At 31.8% G+C, this 19,157-nt stretch overlaps 2 protein-coding genes across 3 annotated transcripts; one reads left to right on the top strand and one right to left on the bottom strand.

Annotated features, from left to right (window-relative positions):
* The first annotated feature begins 1,148 nt into the window (after positions 1-1,148).
* On the top strand, positions 1,149-7,683 carry LOC126834427 (inositol polyphosphate 1-phosphatase). Of its 2 annotated transcripts, none has more exons than XM_050566336.1 (5): positions 1,149-1,380; positions 3,843-4,113; positions 4,788-4,959; positions 5,122-5,206; positions 6,035-7,683. In XM_050566336.1, exons 1-5 carry the CDS (start codon positions 1,162-1,164, stop codon positions 6,398-6,400), a joined length of 1,113 nt encoding a protein of 370 aa, XP_050422293.1. In that variant the 5' UTR covers positions 1,149-1,161; the 3' UTR covers positions 6,401-7,683. The 2 variants fall into 2 exon arrangements, with proteins under 2 accessions (XP_050422293.1, XP_050422294.1); XM_050566337.1 differs by lacking the exon at positions 6,035-7,683 and adding an exon at positions 5,322-6,018.
* A 1,212-nt stretch (positions 7,684-8,895) lies between these two features.
* Positions 8,896-17,352, bottom strand: LOC126834425 (fatty acyl-CoA reductase wat-like). Its single transcript, XM_050566334.1, has 12 exons — positions 17,060-17,352; positions 14,655-14,814; positions 12,864-12,957; positions 12,535-12,657; positions 12,306-12,431; positions 12,094-12,242; positions 11,063-11,172; positions 10,785-10,977; positions 10,157-10,322; positions 9,966-10,090; positions 9,331-9,588; positions 8,896-9,251 (listed from the first exon to the last, which is right to left on the bottom strand). The coding sequence occupies exons 2-12, from the start codon at positions 14,810-14,812 to the stop codon at positions 9,164-9,166; spliced, it is 1,590 nt and encodes a 529-aa protein (XP_050422291.1). The 5' UTR covers positions 14,813-14,814; positions 17,060-17,352; the 3' UTR covers positions 8,896-9,163.
* Between the last annotated feature and the right edge of the window lie 1,805 nt (positions 17,353-19,157).

Raw genomic sequence — 19,157 nt, 5'->3', positions numbered from 1 at the left:
TGGGAACCTTCAATTATGTAACTTAGTTTGGGTAACCTTTTGAAGAAAATAGATTTAACCCCGAGAGACCCTATTATGATTTTAAGTTACATAAATTATCGAAGGTATAGTATTATGCGATTCTTCAACTATCCATTTTTTAAATATGATTATGGATCAACTGTTTTCAGCTTATTTTTGAGAAAATGAATCCTAGAATGTAATCAGTTAATGTAAAACATGTAAGATTACAATAATAAATAAAAATAAACAATTATTCTTAAATTTATTGTTAAACTTAATTATTAAAAAAAATAATGATTTAATTCAACTAATTTTACAATAATTTATAAATAATATAATTAATTTGATAGCTAGAAGGTAATTTAATGTTTCTCGTGCGTTATAACTTTAACGTATTTCGAAATAAAAAACATAGGTAGTGACTTTGATTTCTGAAAGGTTTAATATGATTTAACAATTCAATGAAGTTATGTATATTTGAAGCGTGACAAATTTGAAGTGTTTTAATAAAAAGATAAACATTGAGGTGTTTAATTCTTATTAAATTTTAGAACTTATTACTAAATACTTTACAATTCACTAAAATATATAGTATAAACACAGTTCGTGCAAGTTGAGTCTAAATTAATTCAGAAACCATAAAATCAGTTATTTTTAATGTTTCGCAAATAATAGATGTGAGTATCTAAAGAAAAATCTACAGTTTTAAATTGTTTTCAACGGGCATTATTTTTATGTATGCCCCTAATAATATTATTTTAATTTCCACGATTCCACGAGTGTGAATTATCACAAACGCCATCGTCGTAATCGAAAAACTATTTAAAATACATTTTAGGTAGATTAAGATTTTTTCTTTATTTGATTTTATAGGACAATTAACTATATAGTCATTATTGACCATATTGTGTGATTATTGGTGTTGTACTTGTACGCCGCTCGCGTATAACTCGTTAGGAATAATATAGTACCTACACACACACACGGGACACAAAAATACATAACATAATGTAATAACAATAAACAATAAAAGTAATTTTGATGTAGCGCGCGCGCACAACACGAGGCCACATACGTAGCGCGCGTTTCGATCGATTTTCGGCGGGACGGTTGTCGGTTGCCGCCGCGCACATTGCGCTCGACCCGTACGCTAACAACATGCCAGGCGTGCCGCAATCGCTGGTCGGGTGCGCGCTGCTCGCGTCCGAAACGGCCGCCGATATCGCCAGGCGGTGTCGGTCCGATACCAGGTTGCTGTCGTTGCTGGTGCAAGAGAAGTGCGGCGACGATGCCAACCACAGTCGGTTCGCCCGCGACTTCAAGACGCTGGCCGACGTGCTGGTACAGTGCGTGGTGGCCAAACGAATCGGCCAACAGGTAGTAGCACCGCTTACTATAATAGTATTTGTGATAATGTAATTATTTGTTTTTTGGGGGGTGGGAGGGGGAAGACCGAAGAAGTTAATTTGAAAATTCTCCCATCTAGTCCTCCCCGGTACAAGAATGAAAAGGTTCATCCGATAATAATAACTTGAAAGATGCATTTCTAAAGTTCTGTAATAATATAATACTTTTTTATACGATAAAACACATATAAACTAAAAACAATTTTTCATTTAAAATTGTTGCCCAACATACACGATACACAGCTTTTATAAAAAAAACTTCCTTTTGTCGTCATTGTTTACCATACAACACTTGTGAGGATACAAAGTAAAAACAGTCGATATAATATTATTTTGCTGTTGTCAAGTTAATTGTTCTGTTTTTGTACGTTTTATAAGACTTCGAGTTGTTACGTAGACAACAACAGTATGAATTATTTACTTAAAAAAAGAGTTTCAAAAAAACGTTTTTTTCACGAACTTGACTCCCAAAATTAAAGGTTTAACTAAAATTTTAATTAAAAATAGACAAGTATTCTTGTTAATTATTTTAGAATAGATGATGTAAGCGAAATATTAATAGGTTTAAAATAAAGAGCCCTCAGTTAAACACAGTAATAGCTCTAATCTTAAAGTTATAGTCATTAAAAATTAATATTAAACATTTTCACAAATAATTATCTACATAATATTTGGCTTTGGTTTTCAGTTTTGGGGAACACATGTCCCATAAATGTTATCTCAAATGATCCGTGTGTACTATTACTTCCTCAAGGTTTTGCGGGTTAATAACATCCTTGGGTTCGCATACAAAACAAACTGGTTTAAAATTGTAATGATGTGCGTTTAAGTATATTTATAATATTATATCCCATTAGGTCCCAGGCTTGAGAAGGTGGTGGTATCGCTAAAAATAATCGTTTTTCTTCAATGTTGAATGCATTAACCCCATAAAATAATAACACGTGCACCTATAATATGAACATAAAATAAGAAGAGGCACAAAATTTGTACTTTATACATATGTATATTATTGTAATAATAATATATTACATTATGTATAACGCAAAAACACAAAAGCAGTGTTGTAGTCTATGTGACGCATACATTGTAATAGTATATATATATTATTTATTTGTTATTTCATGTTGTATTTGTTTATTATATTTTTTATAACTCGATGAGTTTAAGTAATATTATATTTTTCCCCCTAAAACTGATCTTAGTAAAAATATTTAAGAGCAAACGCGAGTTATTGAAATTCACTCAAAACGATTTTACTTTGGCCTGACAAATAAAAATTATGTTTTTTAACGAACTGTGGCTTTGAGCCAAATTGATTAGAAAAACAAATATATCATAGGTTAATTAGACTCATAGTGTTTAATTATAGTGAGACAAAACATTTATTTCTTTATTAATACGAGTTTTATAAAAATGTCTCTAGTAAATTTACCTCAACTTAGCTTAAACGCAAACCGACTTAGCAATTAATAAAATATTATCGAAGTTGTTACAGGACATTCAGTTGTGTTAATTTAATACCTAAGGAACGTAACACATGTTATACATGTATGATTTTTTATATTTTTTTAAATACTACTGTAAAATTATTACAGCGGGGAATCTATCCGAGTACGTACGCGATAAGTAGGAAATGTGTATATTATGTATTTGTGTAAACATAACACCATCAGCTTTAACTAGCAACTGCTGTGTAGGTATAGTATGGCCATATAATATAATATAACAATAAATCATTTCGCGTATTGTGGAGCATGTAAGTATTTGCGTAGGTTGCGTTTGCAAGTTTTTGGGCAAACAAATATATTATGGGTCCTAATCTTATTGCTGTTTGTTATTGTGTCATTTCCGCCATAATCAATTTAGGTCAGCTCGACGGGAAAATTAATCTTGTTGCTCATATACTAAGATAATATTGTCGTCCGATTCATAATATACTCTATCAATATCGCCGATGAATATAATTATGATACTGCAGTTACAAATAAAGTAGTAAAATTAATAACGAACATTAAATATCGGATTATTGTTAAATTCAAAAACTTATAAAATGAATTGTATCCTTAAGAAGAGTACATTTGTATAAATTCGTTTTCACAAAATTCGATACGAAATTCAACTCAAACAACGAATTATTTATTGCGTTAAATAAATAATAAAGTCCACTTTGTTCTCAACTATCGGCGATGCACAAATATGCACTTAGAATACACAGAGCCAAATTTGATAAGGGTACTTTTACGGAGAATACTTACGCCATTCACGTCATGCTAATTAAAGTGTTATTGTTTCGTACCTGATGCTGTAGAACTTACATTATACATTACATTGTCCGTAACCGCGCATTCTATACACAATGAATTTTATATTAAACGTTTGATACATTTTAGATTAAATACATGTTATTTATTTATTTGTTTTTAAATTTAGTTTCCAGAGCTCAACGACAGTGTTTACGGTGAAGAAAATGACACTATACAGAATAACGTGGGACGGGACGTGACTATAAGGGTTGGAGACACGGTCGACGAGACATTAGAATGTTTGTGCGAGGCTCTCGACAATGACCTGGAGTCGGCCAGGAGCTTGGCGGAAGCGGCTCACAGGCAGTTTACAGTGGATCAGCTCAACGTGGACTTGGTGCCACCCGATAGTGAAGTCTTGGATTTGACAAAGGTCGGCATTTGGATAGATCCTATTGGTGAGAGCGATAACATTTTGATTTTAGATTAACCGCATAAGTGAAGAAACTGACATACTACCATGTAGTATATTTTAATATGCTAACAAATCATAGTTCATAAACAAACATTGAAGTAGGGAGGGCAAGGGAATTCAATGGGTTATGAGTTGGCATCATTCAACCACAATTAAATAAACCGAATAATTATAATTTTATTTATTTTCAATTTAAAAATTAAAAAAAAGTAGTGTTTATTATGTAATTGCGAATTTAAGTGTGTCAAAATTTAATATTATGGTGACACAATAAGTATAATATTGGTTATTACGGTTTGTTAGGTAGACGCGCTTTTAAGATCCCTTCTTATAATTTAAGTCTTTTATTTTTACTTGGGGTATTTATTTATGATATGTTGCAGTATAATATTACTCATAACAAGGGCTGTCAAAACTTATACTTATGGGTTATGACTTATGTGTTATGACAATGTGTCAAATACCCAGGTTAAGCCCTAATATTCCAATAGGTTCAGTTTATGTTAATTGTTTTTCTTTCAATAAACTATGAAATTATTTTTTTTTTTTTATTAGAAAATCTTTGTAGATTAGCTCTACCGGCTTATAATCTTTTTTTATATCAGGCTAGGCTTTTTTTATAACTATTTTTAAATATTTAACGTTTGCGTTGGACAGATTCGACTAACGAGTACATAAGTGGAAACGTCGAAGCAGAAAACGAATTTGGGTTCCATTCAAGTGGACTTCATTGTGTTACTATAAATATCGGTGTATTCGACAAGGAGACCGGCAAACCCTTAGCAGGCGTTATCAATCAGCCGTTCTACATGCGCGACGCGGACAAAAGGTTTATTGTAGTATAGCTTTTTTTTAAAGATAGGCAATCTGGGGCAAATTAACCACCAAAGATGTGAAAATCAATATTTTCCGCTTTCCTAGATTACAATTTACTATATTATACATAATGTTTAATTAAATATTGATACATATTGTATTTTATGTTTTACAGGTGGTCTGGACGTTGCTACTGGGCGTTGTGCAACCAACAGCAAAAGGGTCTCCATTCGTTACCAACGTTCGTCAACGAAAACAAGGTAATTATTTTCGTAGTTTTTAAATTATTCCCCGAATGGCAATGGCGCAATCACAGGTACTCGTCGGTACCTTAGTTTGACTAACTCCTGACAGTGTAATATATTTGAACGACAGCTTGCTCCCACGTTACAGTCTGAATCCTACAAAGTGACCGAAAACTTAATCAATAAGAGCGAGCTAAACATGTCCGTTGTCAGTGTTCTGCGTGGAAACCTTTTAAGGATAATAGCTATCAAGTGTAATACAAACATAGGTTGTTTTCAATCATTTATTTTATTTTTTCGTATATCAAAAAAGGGTAAGTAACAATTTTATATACCTTCACATTCAGTTCCTAAGCCATATATCGAGTGTAGTGTTCGGACTCCTCCCCATCCATATTCGAGGGCTCGAAGAAGACATACGTTTAAGATGTGATCCAGGTTTTCCGCTCCGCAGTTCCACTTTGGATCTTCCTCCAAATCCCATTTTGTTAATAATTTTTAGCTTATATCCGCGTATGCAATCGTTTTGGATTATGAAAACCATTCAAAGTCAGCGCACTACGATAAAATATACATTGTTCCGTGTTCAGTTTGTACACTTAGACACAGCAAAGGAATTAATAAAATGAAAAGTCATCTATTTTCTCATAGACTTAAACTAATTTTATTACTCCTGTTTCTAAATTCCTTTCAATCCACGTCTTGTAATAATTAGTAACTATCACTTTGGTCAATCGTGTGTCAATAAGTTTTTTTAGCCGGCGTTTCTTATAGGCAATCAAGCGTCATGTATGCTGACGATTCAAAAATGTTGTTTATGTTTTGACATATTTTTGTTCGCAGCCAGATGTGATCGTGACCAGCAGTAGCGAGTGCGAAGCGGTTACAACATCGCTGCGACAGTCCGGTTACACTGTGCTGACGGCGGCGGGCGCCGGTTACAAGCTCTTGTGCGTCGCGCTTGGCGCGGTTCGCGCGTACGTGCTGACCAAAGACTCGACTTTCGCGTGGGACACGTGCGCGGCTCACGCTATGATCGTGTCGCTGGGCGGCAACGCCTGTCACTGTGTGCGGCCGGCCGGTCTGGAACCATTGACGTACAGCCCCAAAACTCTGTCGGGCAACCGGACATACTGCAACGCGGCCGGCATAATAGCGTCCCGTCACCCGCAGACAGTACAAAAGGTGCACGCGCTCATCAACGACTGAGCCACTGCCGGTGGCCAACCGTCGAATTATGAACTATCTATTGACGTGGGATAGATATGGGTTATAAACTAGATTGCCACTGAATGATCCAATTTCTTTGGAGATACGGGCTTCACGCGATGAATTCGTTGGAAATTGTTATTATTTACAATAAAAAATATTTAAAAAAAAACCCAAAAATGTATGAGATAGTGAAAACCCTATAAAACCCACCGGAGTTTAACTTTGGCGGCTTCATTCGAGTGATTGCATGCCCAACATAATATTATGACAGTTAGCAGTCTAGTTTATTATTATCTATATCTATGAACTGTGCTTATATTAAGTGACAATTTTGTAAATGAAGCGGTCAAATCCCTATGATGTCGTCAAACCCTGCATGTAAATAAAACAAATTTGGATAAAGAGTGTTAAAGGGTGTTTATCACTGACATGTATCGTCAGCGATTATTATTTTAAATTATAATTATTATTTATTATTACTATTATAATGTGATTATTATTTGAAAAAAAAACTTATTACTATACGTTTAGTGATATATGAAGTTTCATAATTATTTAATCGTTGATAATATATATTTTTTGAAAAAATAAAATCAGTATTCGTCGCACTATAGTAGTATTTAAGTAAGTTTTGTAATTGTATTTTAAAATACGAATTATTTTTTTAGACTCCCAGTTCACCGACTACCGTATTAAACACAAATAACTATTGTTAACTAATATAATATAAGCCACCGCTGTATTGAATGTCTGTGATTACATTTTACTTTTAAGGCTGTCAACACAAGAATATTTATCGTTTATTTTACAGTTGATCGAAGAAATGGTAAATATTTTTGTGTTGATAGTTGCGTAGAAAATATTTTGTGTTAGTGGATGATGGAGTGAATTTAGCATTTTCACATAGAAATACAGTATAATATATACATATGTAATATTAATTGAACTTTGTCAACATGAATGTATTTTTTTTTTTTACATAACGTTGATTTTATATAACCTTTGACAATATTATAAGAATTTAAATTAAATGTTACACTAATATGGTCGATAATACCAAATAAAGTGATAGTGATCTAAACATACAGCGTAAAAGTATTTTATGTGTTTTGTTATTAAATTTCTAATTATTTACCTAAAACAGAAATATTTAAAACTTCGTTAATCGTTAGGTACCTTTTTTAGTAAGCACTGTGTAAGCATTTTATAATTACAATTGTTTTGTTAATTATAGAGCGAGTTAACCTATTTTTGCTGTCTAACTAGTTAAATTTTTATTGTCTATGGCTGTATAGTTGCTATAAAGTTTTCTAAAAAGAAATATTTTTAAAAAATATGTGATTTGAAAGTTTCGTAACTGTAATTGCTAAGTGAAATTATTATTTTGTTTGTGTTAATTATTACAATACATTCTAATATACATAATATAACATCAATGGGTTCCTCTCTAATATTACAAACCTAATTTTACAATAACTTTGATAGTTTTTTTTTATCGGTAAATCAGTTAGCGTACTATTGTGAGCTAAGGTACCTACATTTTCTAGAAACACATTTTAATTTAATTTGATGTTTGAAGGGCGCGTAACTTTACTCTTATTTATTGAAGCATCTTTTTTTTTAAACGAAACTTAATTCAGTAAATGAAAGTTTGAAAAGTGAACAGCTATTTATGTAACACAACAAATGTTTTATAATTTTAGTACACATTGAATTATACATTATTTATAAGATATTAGAATTACACCATTAATTGAAAAGTTTAGCATCATTTTAATATAATAGTTCAACATAATTTTTTAGTTCTGAACTAATTTTCGTAAAACATTTAGTATGTTAAAATTATACTATGTGTGTACGTCGAATTAACATACCGGATACTAGAGTATAATGCAATCAGCTCTAGAATAATTAAAAATATAAATAGTGAAAATTACTGCATCGGTAGTCAAAAGGTTAGGTAGTTGTCCACTCAGTTGTCATTGTAGATAGTGAATTTTAATGTTACTTATAATTAAAATAGTATTTAAATACGTCGACGGCGTGATGTTTGATTATTTTTTTTTCTAATTAAGTTTTACCTAATTGTAATCAATGATTAGTCAAATTATATTTACCATAGAATAGCGATGGCACTAAAATTCGATTTTCCTATGTCCGGATTTGGTGGATTATTAGGATTTTCGGATTTACTTGTTATTAGTAATCTAAGTTGAATAATAAGATTACTGTTACGAAACGTGCATATACTTTCGTTTATAACGTTTATTTAAAAAAATAATTGTATTATTAAATTGGATAAAAAAAGTAAAATTCAAAAATCCAGATAATCCGTCAAATTAGGATTTCCGAAATCAGAATATTACCACCATGTCTCTCTTCAATGGTAATAATATGACAAATCCCTGTTTTAGTTCTTATTCATGTGATAAGTCATACATTTTAAACAAAAAGACAATTGTTATAATATTATAGTGTTTTTTTTTTTATTAAACAACAATAGTATAATTGTTAACATAACTGTATACTGTATATTTTTCATAATTAAAATATTCTAACAGACATTGTGATTGAGCAATATTGTATGTATCGCTGTTGATCGACTACTGTGTTGTTTTGTTTTTATAACCATTATTGCACTGTTGAGATGTTGTATTGACGATTTTATTACAGCAATCTATTATAAATTCACAACAGCTAAACGTAAACCTAACGATATAGCTGATCAAATTGAGAGCGTTGGGATTTTATTTGAGACGGTCATTGAAACAACAAGAACACTCCGTATATTATCAACAGTAGAATAGCCCAGAGAAAGGCGAACAGTGTATAGTAAATGGTAAGCATCCTGTGAAACAAAAACAAATTGAACTAATTATTGTTAAACATCAGGTCAGTCGAGATTTGGCGAGAGAATGTACACTGACTTTCTGTAATGGACTGTCCCTTCCGGTACGGTGTCCAACGGGTCTTTGAATATGAAGCACCTAATACCTCTAATATGGTACTTAAAATAGTCGTCCCAGTCTATCTTGGCCACGTCAAAGTCAAACAGTGTTTTGTCTTGGTCGGACATCGCACTGATCAGATTTCTAGTGTTTGTGTCGTAAAATGTCCACGACTTGAGGCTAAAGAACGAGATGACGTCGACGAATTTGTGTATTTTTTTATAAGCGTCCACCAACCTTAAACAAAAAAGTCAAACTCACATGTTCAACTTCAACAATAACACATGACAACGTAACAAATGGTCAAGTTGAGCGTCAAAATCGTTAAAAAAAGTTCCTGTTCTTTTCGGTTGACGCGAGTCTCACTCGGACAGACCATCGTTTAAATTTAAGGTCATACGAGTAAACTCTCGACCCAATACTCGAAACTAAAACAAGCGTTGCGACAAAATACTTATTTTTTACATTGTTCATCGTACCCGATAAATAAATAAAATAAAAATATCACATCCATACGGTTCATTTCAAAACATTTTGTATTGTTTTGTGTGGGTTTAATTAATACCAAGTTTGCTAATTTTGTTGCGTTGTAATAATGAACGAACAAAAGCTACCTGGGGGGTTTTCCCATTAGTTTGGCTAATGAGTCGACGACGTGAGCCGGTACGGTGTGGCCCAAGAAGCTTAGTACGGCGTATTCGGTCTTAGATCCTGTCAGTTTCAACATGTACGGCCAGATCTGAAAGGAAATTTGATGTGTTTTTCACAATATTCACTACACGGTGGTTATCGCGAAAGTACTCACAATCTGGGTGGACGGTACTTCGAGTCCATGGCGTTGGTTAAATGTCGCAAACTCTCCCCAAGTGAAAGGATTCGTTGTGGTCGACACGCAGTTGTAAATTGGTGTCGAAAATGTCTTGTCCCCTGCGCTTTCGACTTCCCACGAGTTGGTGTTTTTGTGCGATTTCCTGTAGGCAATAAATGAAATAAACACGAGTGTGAGTTTTGCGAGGTTTAGCCTGATCGTGTACACGGTCCTCGAAGGTTCTCCAAAGACCTAAGACAGTAGGCCGATCGACCCGAACACAACTACGTTTGGACCTTTTAAAAAAACAGTGTCCAAAGAAATCAAAAGTGACTAGAAGGCAGTCCTTCGAAATACACGGATTAACAGTTGCCGTGGCTACACGATGTTTGGATGGCAGACACGAAGAAGATAGTAACGGATCGCGTCGGGAATCCCGACGAAGAGTCCAAGAAAATAAAAACAATTGTCAAGAACGGTGAACGAATCAGAAATACTAATGGATTTTCAAGAGTTTTAACAGTCATGTTAATTTTCCATTTTGAGATGGCCATAAATTCAACAGATGCGTTTTTCGAGAATAGCATCGTCAAATTGTAACAATTTGTACATATTTTGGCTTTACCATTTATTGTTAATGTCCCATGCACTGACGATTACCGCGTTGCTAACAAAGTCGCCTGGCACACAGTCGGCATAGGTGTTCGGATCGGCGCACATGGTCCTCAAGAGACCCACACCGACGGCGGCAACGACCCCGGTTGGCCCGTAAACGTTGTTTATCCACCCACGGACAGGCTCGTTGGCAGTGGCTATGACTGTCACGATAAATAAGAAATAAATAAATACGATTAGCGATCATCGTGTACTATTTAAACAAAAACAAATTTAGACCGGACTTACTCATAGAAGGTCTGACGACTCCCAAAGGCAGTCCTTTGCCATATTTCAAAATCTCACCTTCGCCGATAGCCTTGGTGAACGCGTACGTGTTGGGCCATTTGTCCAGGATTCTGGAAAATGATGAATTTTGTTAATTATTTATTTATTTATAATTTATACGTCAAACAGTTGTTTTTATGGTATTGCTCGACAAAATTAACCCTTTGTTAACAATTATTATATCATACAGACAATAGTGTGACTATTCATAAAATACAACAAATTAAAAAAAAAGGAAAAATGTATAAATATACATAGTTAAAAGTACAGTACGAATACCCTATTGGTACTTTACTTTTAATTATTATGGTCACGCCGCGCCGGCCACAATATGAATTATATGTAACATCATGCGTTATTAAAAATTTCCATTATGAGATTCACATTGTAAATTTATCCAAAACGGCTTGTAGTGTAAGCCAGTCATCCTGCAAAGAAATTGCATAAAAAATCTTGGCATGGGGAAATAAAAGCCAAAAGGTCCTTTAGAATTTTTGACATCCACGGTGGGAAAGTACGAAAGGTACACAAGGTTATAATAATCATTGTTGAATTTTGTTTGTTATGGTGTTTATCATTACCCAACATCTTATTTATTCAGTCATTAGGTTCTTAGACAATAATATATTATATTTTCTATGTTATTATGCTATACAGTAGACAAAGCCCGGTTATACTTGGGTTGCAATAATATTAATACAAAGTCGGTTTAATGGCTAATAAATAATTACTATAGGTGTAATATTTTGTTGAAGGTCATCGTTATTTATGTTTATCTAATGGAGTAATAATTGTACATTATCCTAATTATTAGCTAATCGTTAATGCGATCCAAAATAAGAAAAGTGTTTATAGGTCATAAAATATATTATTCGAATCTAGATCTACATCTAGCACAATGAAAAACATGTTGCAAATTAGGATCTAAATCCCAGAAAGAATGTATGTCTTCAACAAATAAATGTTTGCAAAGAATACATTGGCATACTTACTTAGGCGTGACTTTATCGATGTAGTCGTCGCTGAGAGAATCCATCACTTTCATAAGGTCATCTCCGGATATTGGTAGATCATAGAAGATCTCGTCTACGGCCGTCCTGCCAGCGCAGTTACAATAAGCGGTCGATATGTGAACAAAAGCCTGCGCGATCCGACATAATACGTATTATATGATTAACTAATTATTATTCGAAAAACATTTTACTTTTAAGCATTTGATTTCATGTGAGATCTTCAGAAGGTCTTGTAGTGCTACAATGTTGATTTTCACGGCTCTCTTCATGTGTTCGTCAAACCGAACGGTTGCTGCCGAATGGATCACTATGTTAACCTATATTATTATATATCAATAAAAACCCAAGCCGGTAGAATGTATTAATATTGAAGTCCCTTTCCTTCCCTTTTTTTTAATTACATAATTACTAATTGTTTACTTCGTTTTGAAGCATTACTCTGTCCTGTTCGCTTAGTCCCAAGTTCGGTTGTACGCAATCACCGATCACCGCCGTTACTTTTTCCAAGTAATCGGGAGTTTCTTTTTTCATAACTTCGAACACCTGTTGAAATCCCAAGATAAATAAAAATGGTAATTCCTCTCGAAAAACTTAACCGTTAAGTTAAAAAACTGAAAATAAATTTCATACAATATGATGGCCAATCAGCATAGAAAACGGTCTAATTTTTTACTATCAGAAATATTTGAACTTGTTGCGATTACTTCAGAAAATAATAATTTTATATGATTTACATAAAGACGACTCACCGGATTGTCGAACAGATCTTTGAACCGTTCTTCTGTCGTTTTGCCTTTTTTCTCTCTGATCAAAATATATATCCTTTTTATGCCAGAACATGTTCTGTAAAAGTAAAGAGAAATGTATGTTTACCATCACCAGTATGATTATTTTGATAATGGTTTATAATAATTCTATGCCCGCCTATGTACTTATTATGTTTTATTTTGTCCCCGCCACGCTCAGAACTAGGCTCATTGATATCGTGTGTGTTATAAATATACTAGTACAATTATAAAATAAAGACTATTTCCAAAATATGCAGTTGCAAAAAATTGTTTGGTAAGTAGTCATCGTGGTATCAAAAAGTCGGTTATTGACACAGTGTGTTTTTTTTTAACAATCCGATATTTTCAAAAAGGCAAATTTTTGAAAGAATTTTATAAGAAACATGTTATTTATTCATGCGGTCATAATTAATCAAGTTTAATTTTAGCAAACATGATATTTGTACTATTTTATAAGATTTTTTTTCCGGAATATTAACAGATGACATCTAATTTTTGCTAAAATTGGACTTCAATGGTTATGACCGCCCATCGAAGAACTATTTAATTTCTTAAATAATGTTACTGTCATCATTTGAATATGACGATTAGATTATAATCTTTCAAACGATTACTATCCTAATTATACTTTGATTTTGATTGCATTAATTAACTATATACATTTTTACTCGCATCTATTTTTTTTTTTTACAGAAATATTTATAAAATTGTAAGTTTCATTTAACTTTATAACGCATCTTATAATAATAATAACATCTAATAATTACAATCTTACAACAATTAGTTTTCAAATTTGCCTTACTTGATCATAATATGCGTGTGTGGGTACACAGTCGTTTAGGTAAAAATAAATTTTAGTGTTTATGCTACGCGTTCACCTTGATACGTCTGAATACGAAATAATTAACATGTACGTGTCTATGTGTAACGGTTATTACTTTGTTCAAACCTTTTAAACTTGCCGTTTTTACAACTATATTCAATATTCACGTTTGCTTTACTTAATATGCAATATTAATAAACACTTATATTAAGTATTTGAATCGGACCCCGACAGTTATCATAATAACAATAATAAAATAATAAAAAAAAATATATTCGCAGACGTTTTGCATTTTAATATGTCATACAATAAACCTTGATCGTGGTAATGGTTTTCAAGGGGATTATATAGATAGATCAGTCTGAACTCTAAACTCGGAAATCTAGAAATGAATTTAAATATATAAAATATCTTCTAAAAAAATAATTGAAGTACGGTATCATACGCGAAATAACAACGAAAAAAATGGTATTCTAGTATATAAGATAAGTTTTTTTTTTAAATCTATGTCAACTGCTTAACATGACTCGTGTAGTGCAAAAAGAATTAGGAATTATAATGCCTAGTTAAATCCAATACTGTAATTCGTTACTATGATAATTTTCAAATGGAGACAGAATGAAAACCTTGGCCGATATTGTTTTACTATTATGAATCGTATTACACTTAATATTTCACTTTTGAAACCTATCGAACGTATTTAGTTATTATTTTACCATTCCTATTTTCCAGGAGAAGGTTCTATCCGATTATGATGGGTACAGACTTCTAAAAAAATGTTAATATTTTTTAACACTATTCGTTGAAGCGTTCGACAGTGTTTTTATCACCTTGGATAACCGTCGGATGCACACAATGTGTTTGTATAATAGACGTTTAGCGAAGTACGTTTACAACTAATGCATGTACTACTTTGTTCAAAATCTTACCTTATTAATTTTTCCAAAATTAAAATGCCCACGAATCCAGTCGCGCCTGTCAGGAAAACCGTAGTGCCATTATAGAAAGATTGTACTTCGGACAGCGAAGGACTTGTATTGTTTTGACAAGAATTACAATTTTCCATTATCTTATTAGCACTTGCCATTGCTGAAAACCACAAGGAGCAACTTTCATTATACAATATAATTATCCTCTGGTTTTCTTATACTTAATGCACATTGGATTCAATTTTTTGAGAACCCATTTAGATATCACAACTCACCATCCCAAATAATCATATAATTAAGCTCAGGGAGACAGACTCGTCAATTACCTTAATCAGACTGCCTCTGTTTACTTTGTTTAAATAGCGATTAATATTTTATTTTTTTAATAAGCGGACCGTATTAGATTTTACTTATTATATAGGAACGTTATTATTGTTATATGGGTTTTGCAATATAAATGACGTCACTGAGGACTTACGTATGCTTTGTGCTAAATATTATAAATTAAAATGTAATTTCTGTCGAGTGAAAATCGTTCAGCGTGGATGCCTCATAGTTATACACTACATTATAAAATCTACGGCTCAACATCCAAGTATCTTTTATCATGGTCATTCTAATGATCAATTATTAGACGATCATTAACTGTTCAGACCTAAGACCGTAACGACTGTGTGTGTTAGATATTATTTGATAAATATACTTTTATCTTTGAGAAACATCCGAGTATCTGAACAATCGTACAAATTGTTAATGAATAATTAAAAGTTATAAGTTTACTGTTTAAACGATGAACAATAATAATACAATTGTTCTTCAATAGCAAAAAAAAGTTGTTGCACCTTTTGTGTTTCATATTATTTCTTGTACACAAATTTTATTAGTTTTGGCATTTATTTTGTATTAGATTGGTATTTTCTATTTTTGTGCAACATATGTAAGTACAAATTTAATTTTGAAACCTAAAAAAACTTACTTATTTGTAATGGTTATGCCAAAATTCGAACTAAATTATCCAAACATTATATAATTGTAATACTTAACTGCGATGAGTAAATTAATTTATATTAGTGAGACACCGCGAATACCTAATTTAGTTAATTTATTCAGTTAAGTCAACTATTGTCACGTACAATAGTTTGGTAAATTATTATTAAACCATGAGTACTCCTACCTACCAACCTTTGACCCTTTGTATTAAACATAATAATGTACATTAAAATGTCAATTATCATAAGAAAGAAAGGAATACATTATCTCATATCCGTTTGAAACGTAAGTAACAATGATATCATTCTTAGAGGGTGCATAATATAGCATTTGAAAGATTATATAAGTTATTATTTTTAATGGTATTTCTCAACAGTCGCTTGAATAAATGTACATCTTTCAAACGGAAATCAAATGTATATAATTTAAAACAAACACAATTTATTTTGGAATATGACAACGATAAGGTTTCAATTTGAAATTAATACATTTTTTATTTTTCCAGTGCCTTGACGAAAATATGACAAAAAAAAATGAACTGCAAATAAATAAATAGAAGTATTATTTCTGTACAAAACATTCCGCATTTAAAAATACATATAAAGCTAATTTTTCGTAGTCACATTTTATTAACATAGCAAAGGTAAATCTATATAGATACTTGATATTTATTTCATACAAAATTTCTACATAGTTGTTTACTTATTATTGAACCAAAAAATGTCTTAAAAGTTGACGAGGAGGGTTTTCTGAGAAAATGTGTGGTCTATTTTGAACGCTATACACACGAACCCCATAATATACTGCGTTCAAAATAGACCCCCTGAGTAGTTTTAGGACATTGTGTCGTTAGAGTCCAGAGCTTTGAACCAACATTATTTTTTTAGAATATCATATTTTGAGTACATAACATTTAATTTTGGCATTGAATATAAGTTAAAAACTTAATTATTTTTTTGAGCTCCGTCCACCCAAGTTATATTTTAAATTAAAATAGTCGTTAATGAAGTTTTAATACGTTGTGCTGTACGTCATTTGTCATTTCTACCTGTTTTTTGCTTATAAAATTATTATTTTTAAAATTGAAATATCAAAAGTAAATGTTTTTATTTTGCTCTAACGATGCGTATTTGGTTTTAGCTTGTTTAAGTTGTAAGTTCTATGTACGTTTTTATGTAATCCAGAAAGACAACGATTAACACCACTACCTTTAAGTTATGTTTAGTAGGTTTTCGATTTCGAGTGTTTACAGGTAAACCCGGTAATAAATGAATTTATTTGCTTCTGGTATAATTGGCTTTTGGGTTTCGGCATTTGTGGTATTTTTAACGGTATTGAGCAACGGGTTTAAAGCTCTGGTTTTTTTTTTTTACCTTGGAATGTTATCTTTTTAGATTTTTACAGCATTCGGTTACCTTAGATTGTGTTTGCAGATTTTTGCGCTGGACTGTTACAAATCGGCTTTTGAGTTTCTTCTCTAGACAAGAAAATGGCAGCGCGTTAAATCCACAATTTAATTTGGCTGCTGCGATACGGGTGAGTACTACCAAACGACGAGGGTGCGTGCAAATAAATCGACTTTCGACTTAAAGCCAATGTCTGAAATCACGTGTAAGTACTTGTTGCAAGCAGTCCGGTCGATTCTATCCAACTGATTCGTGTCGTATCTGCGTGCCTCTACCTATAGTAATGATGTTACTGTGTTTTTGGCGTTGCATCGACACACGCCGACTTCCTAGGTCACGACCAACAGACAGCGACTGAAAAAAGTAGAGGACATTATTATTATGGTTTTGTTTTTGATAAATTTTCAAAAATTTATTCAAATTTATTGTGTAGATAAATTAACGTATTCACACTCACGTTCATAAAAAAAACGAGAAATGTATTAATAACTATATCTAGAAATAAGATTTTTGTTTTATTTTTGAAGTTTCTGCTTTTAATAAAATTTAGTAACAGTAATCGGTTATGCAGGCAGTAAACTGGAGTAATACTCGTTTTATTATCTCTTGACTAATAAGTTTCAAAAAAACACTGACATTTAACCGATATCGCAATATATATTGACAAATATAATATAAACAAACAAAACATACTTAAAGAAGATATTTTTGGGAACGCATTCATTTTTTAAAATTTAAATTCGCGTGCTGCTCTAAATGAAAACAATTCATTTACCGTTCACTAAAAAAATAAATGTAAATAATGCTTTTTGTAAATGCGTTCGGTCTGAAATTTGTACTGCGACTTGCGACTGTTCGCTGTAAGTGTAATGTTTATGGCCGGCCCATTATTATGACTAATATTATAATAAATTGTTTTTATAATTGTATTTAAATAGAGATAAAGTTAAAATATTATTATAAAAATTGAATTACATAAAAAATACATGTTTAAATACGTCTTATTAAAATATTCGAATTAGCAACAACACTTAACTGCTTAAACCTGAATCAGATTTATTTTTTTGTATTTAGCAGTTTTGGCCGGGGTAAATAGGAGTATAATTGGAAGACGCTTTAAAATATTTTGTAATAATGACTTGTTATTAACATTTCTAAACAACACATTTCATTTTGCATACTGCTATACATATTTTTATTGTTTTTATATTTTTACTACTGCTGTCTTTTTTGTTATTATTAATAATATAATAACGATGTTTACAGATACAGCGGAGTATCACTGCGTTCACTCGTATATAATACCTTTACTATTTATTATTAACTATGGGTATGGTCGCTGGAGGCGTTGTGTTATCAGGTAATTAATGACGAAAAAAAATGTTTTTAGACTTATAGTGTTTAAAATACGTCGTAGACAAATATTTTAAGTACCTACTATTAAAATACTAAATTAACTATGTATTCTTAATACTATAATGTATATCATAATACATTTTTTACTCGAGTATACGTTGATACAAATGAACAAAAACAATTCTTGGGATTCCAAACAATGTACTTTATAATTTAGTTGTAAATTTAGTCTTGTAAAGTATAAATAAATAATTATATAATTTATATATACTTGTATTCTAGTGAATATTATTAAAATTTTTTTTTTTTTTAATTAATTCGACGTGCCCAACCAAGAAGGACGTAACTCGATTTTTACAAATTTTCAATACAGCCGTTCAAAGTTTTCTAAGTTAAGTTCTACTATTGCATTTTAATTTTTTTCCAAAATGTGTACAACCTCTTTAGAAGTCAGGAGTTACAAATCGTCCTTATGGGAGATAAAGAAAATGAAATGCTATTTTATTATTTAATAAACCGAAAAATGATAAAAATCGGGTTACGTCCTTCTTCGTTGAACACATCGAATTACACTTATTTGCGCTATAAACACCACGGTTTTTATTGCTCTTAACTGTTTTACTTTTTTAGATTATTTGTTTAATATTTATTGCTGCATTACTGCACTATATGCGCGCATTACTTTACCGCACCCCATCTCCCGTCCTAAACTTAAATAACTTTTAATGTAATTATCCAAAATTGGTTGTCG

The sequence above is a fragment of the Adelges cooleyi genome, unplaced genomic scaffold (assembly GCF_023614345.1).
Source record: "Adelges cooleyi isolate 19-005CV unplaced genomic scaffold, UGA_ACOO_1.1 ACOO_flye_CR_arks_rails_tigmint_CR_PRNA_21, whole genome shotgun sequence".
NCBI lineage: Eukaryota > Metazoa > Arthropoda > Insecta > Hemiptera > Adelgidae > Adelges > Adelges cooleyi.
The sequence above is the reverse complement of the archived record's forward strand: the minus strand, read 5'-3'. Positions and strand labels throughout refer to the sequence as shown.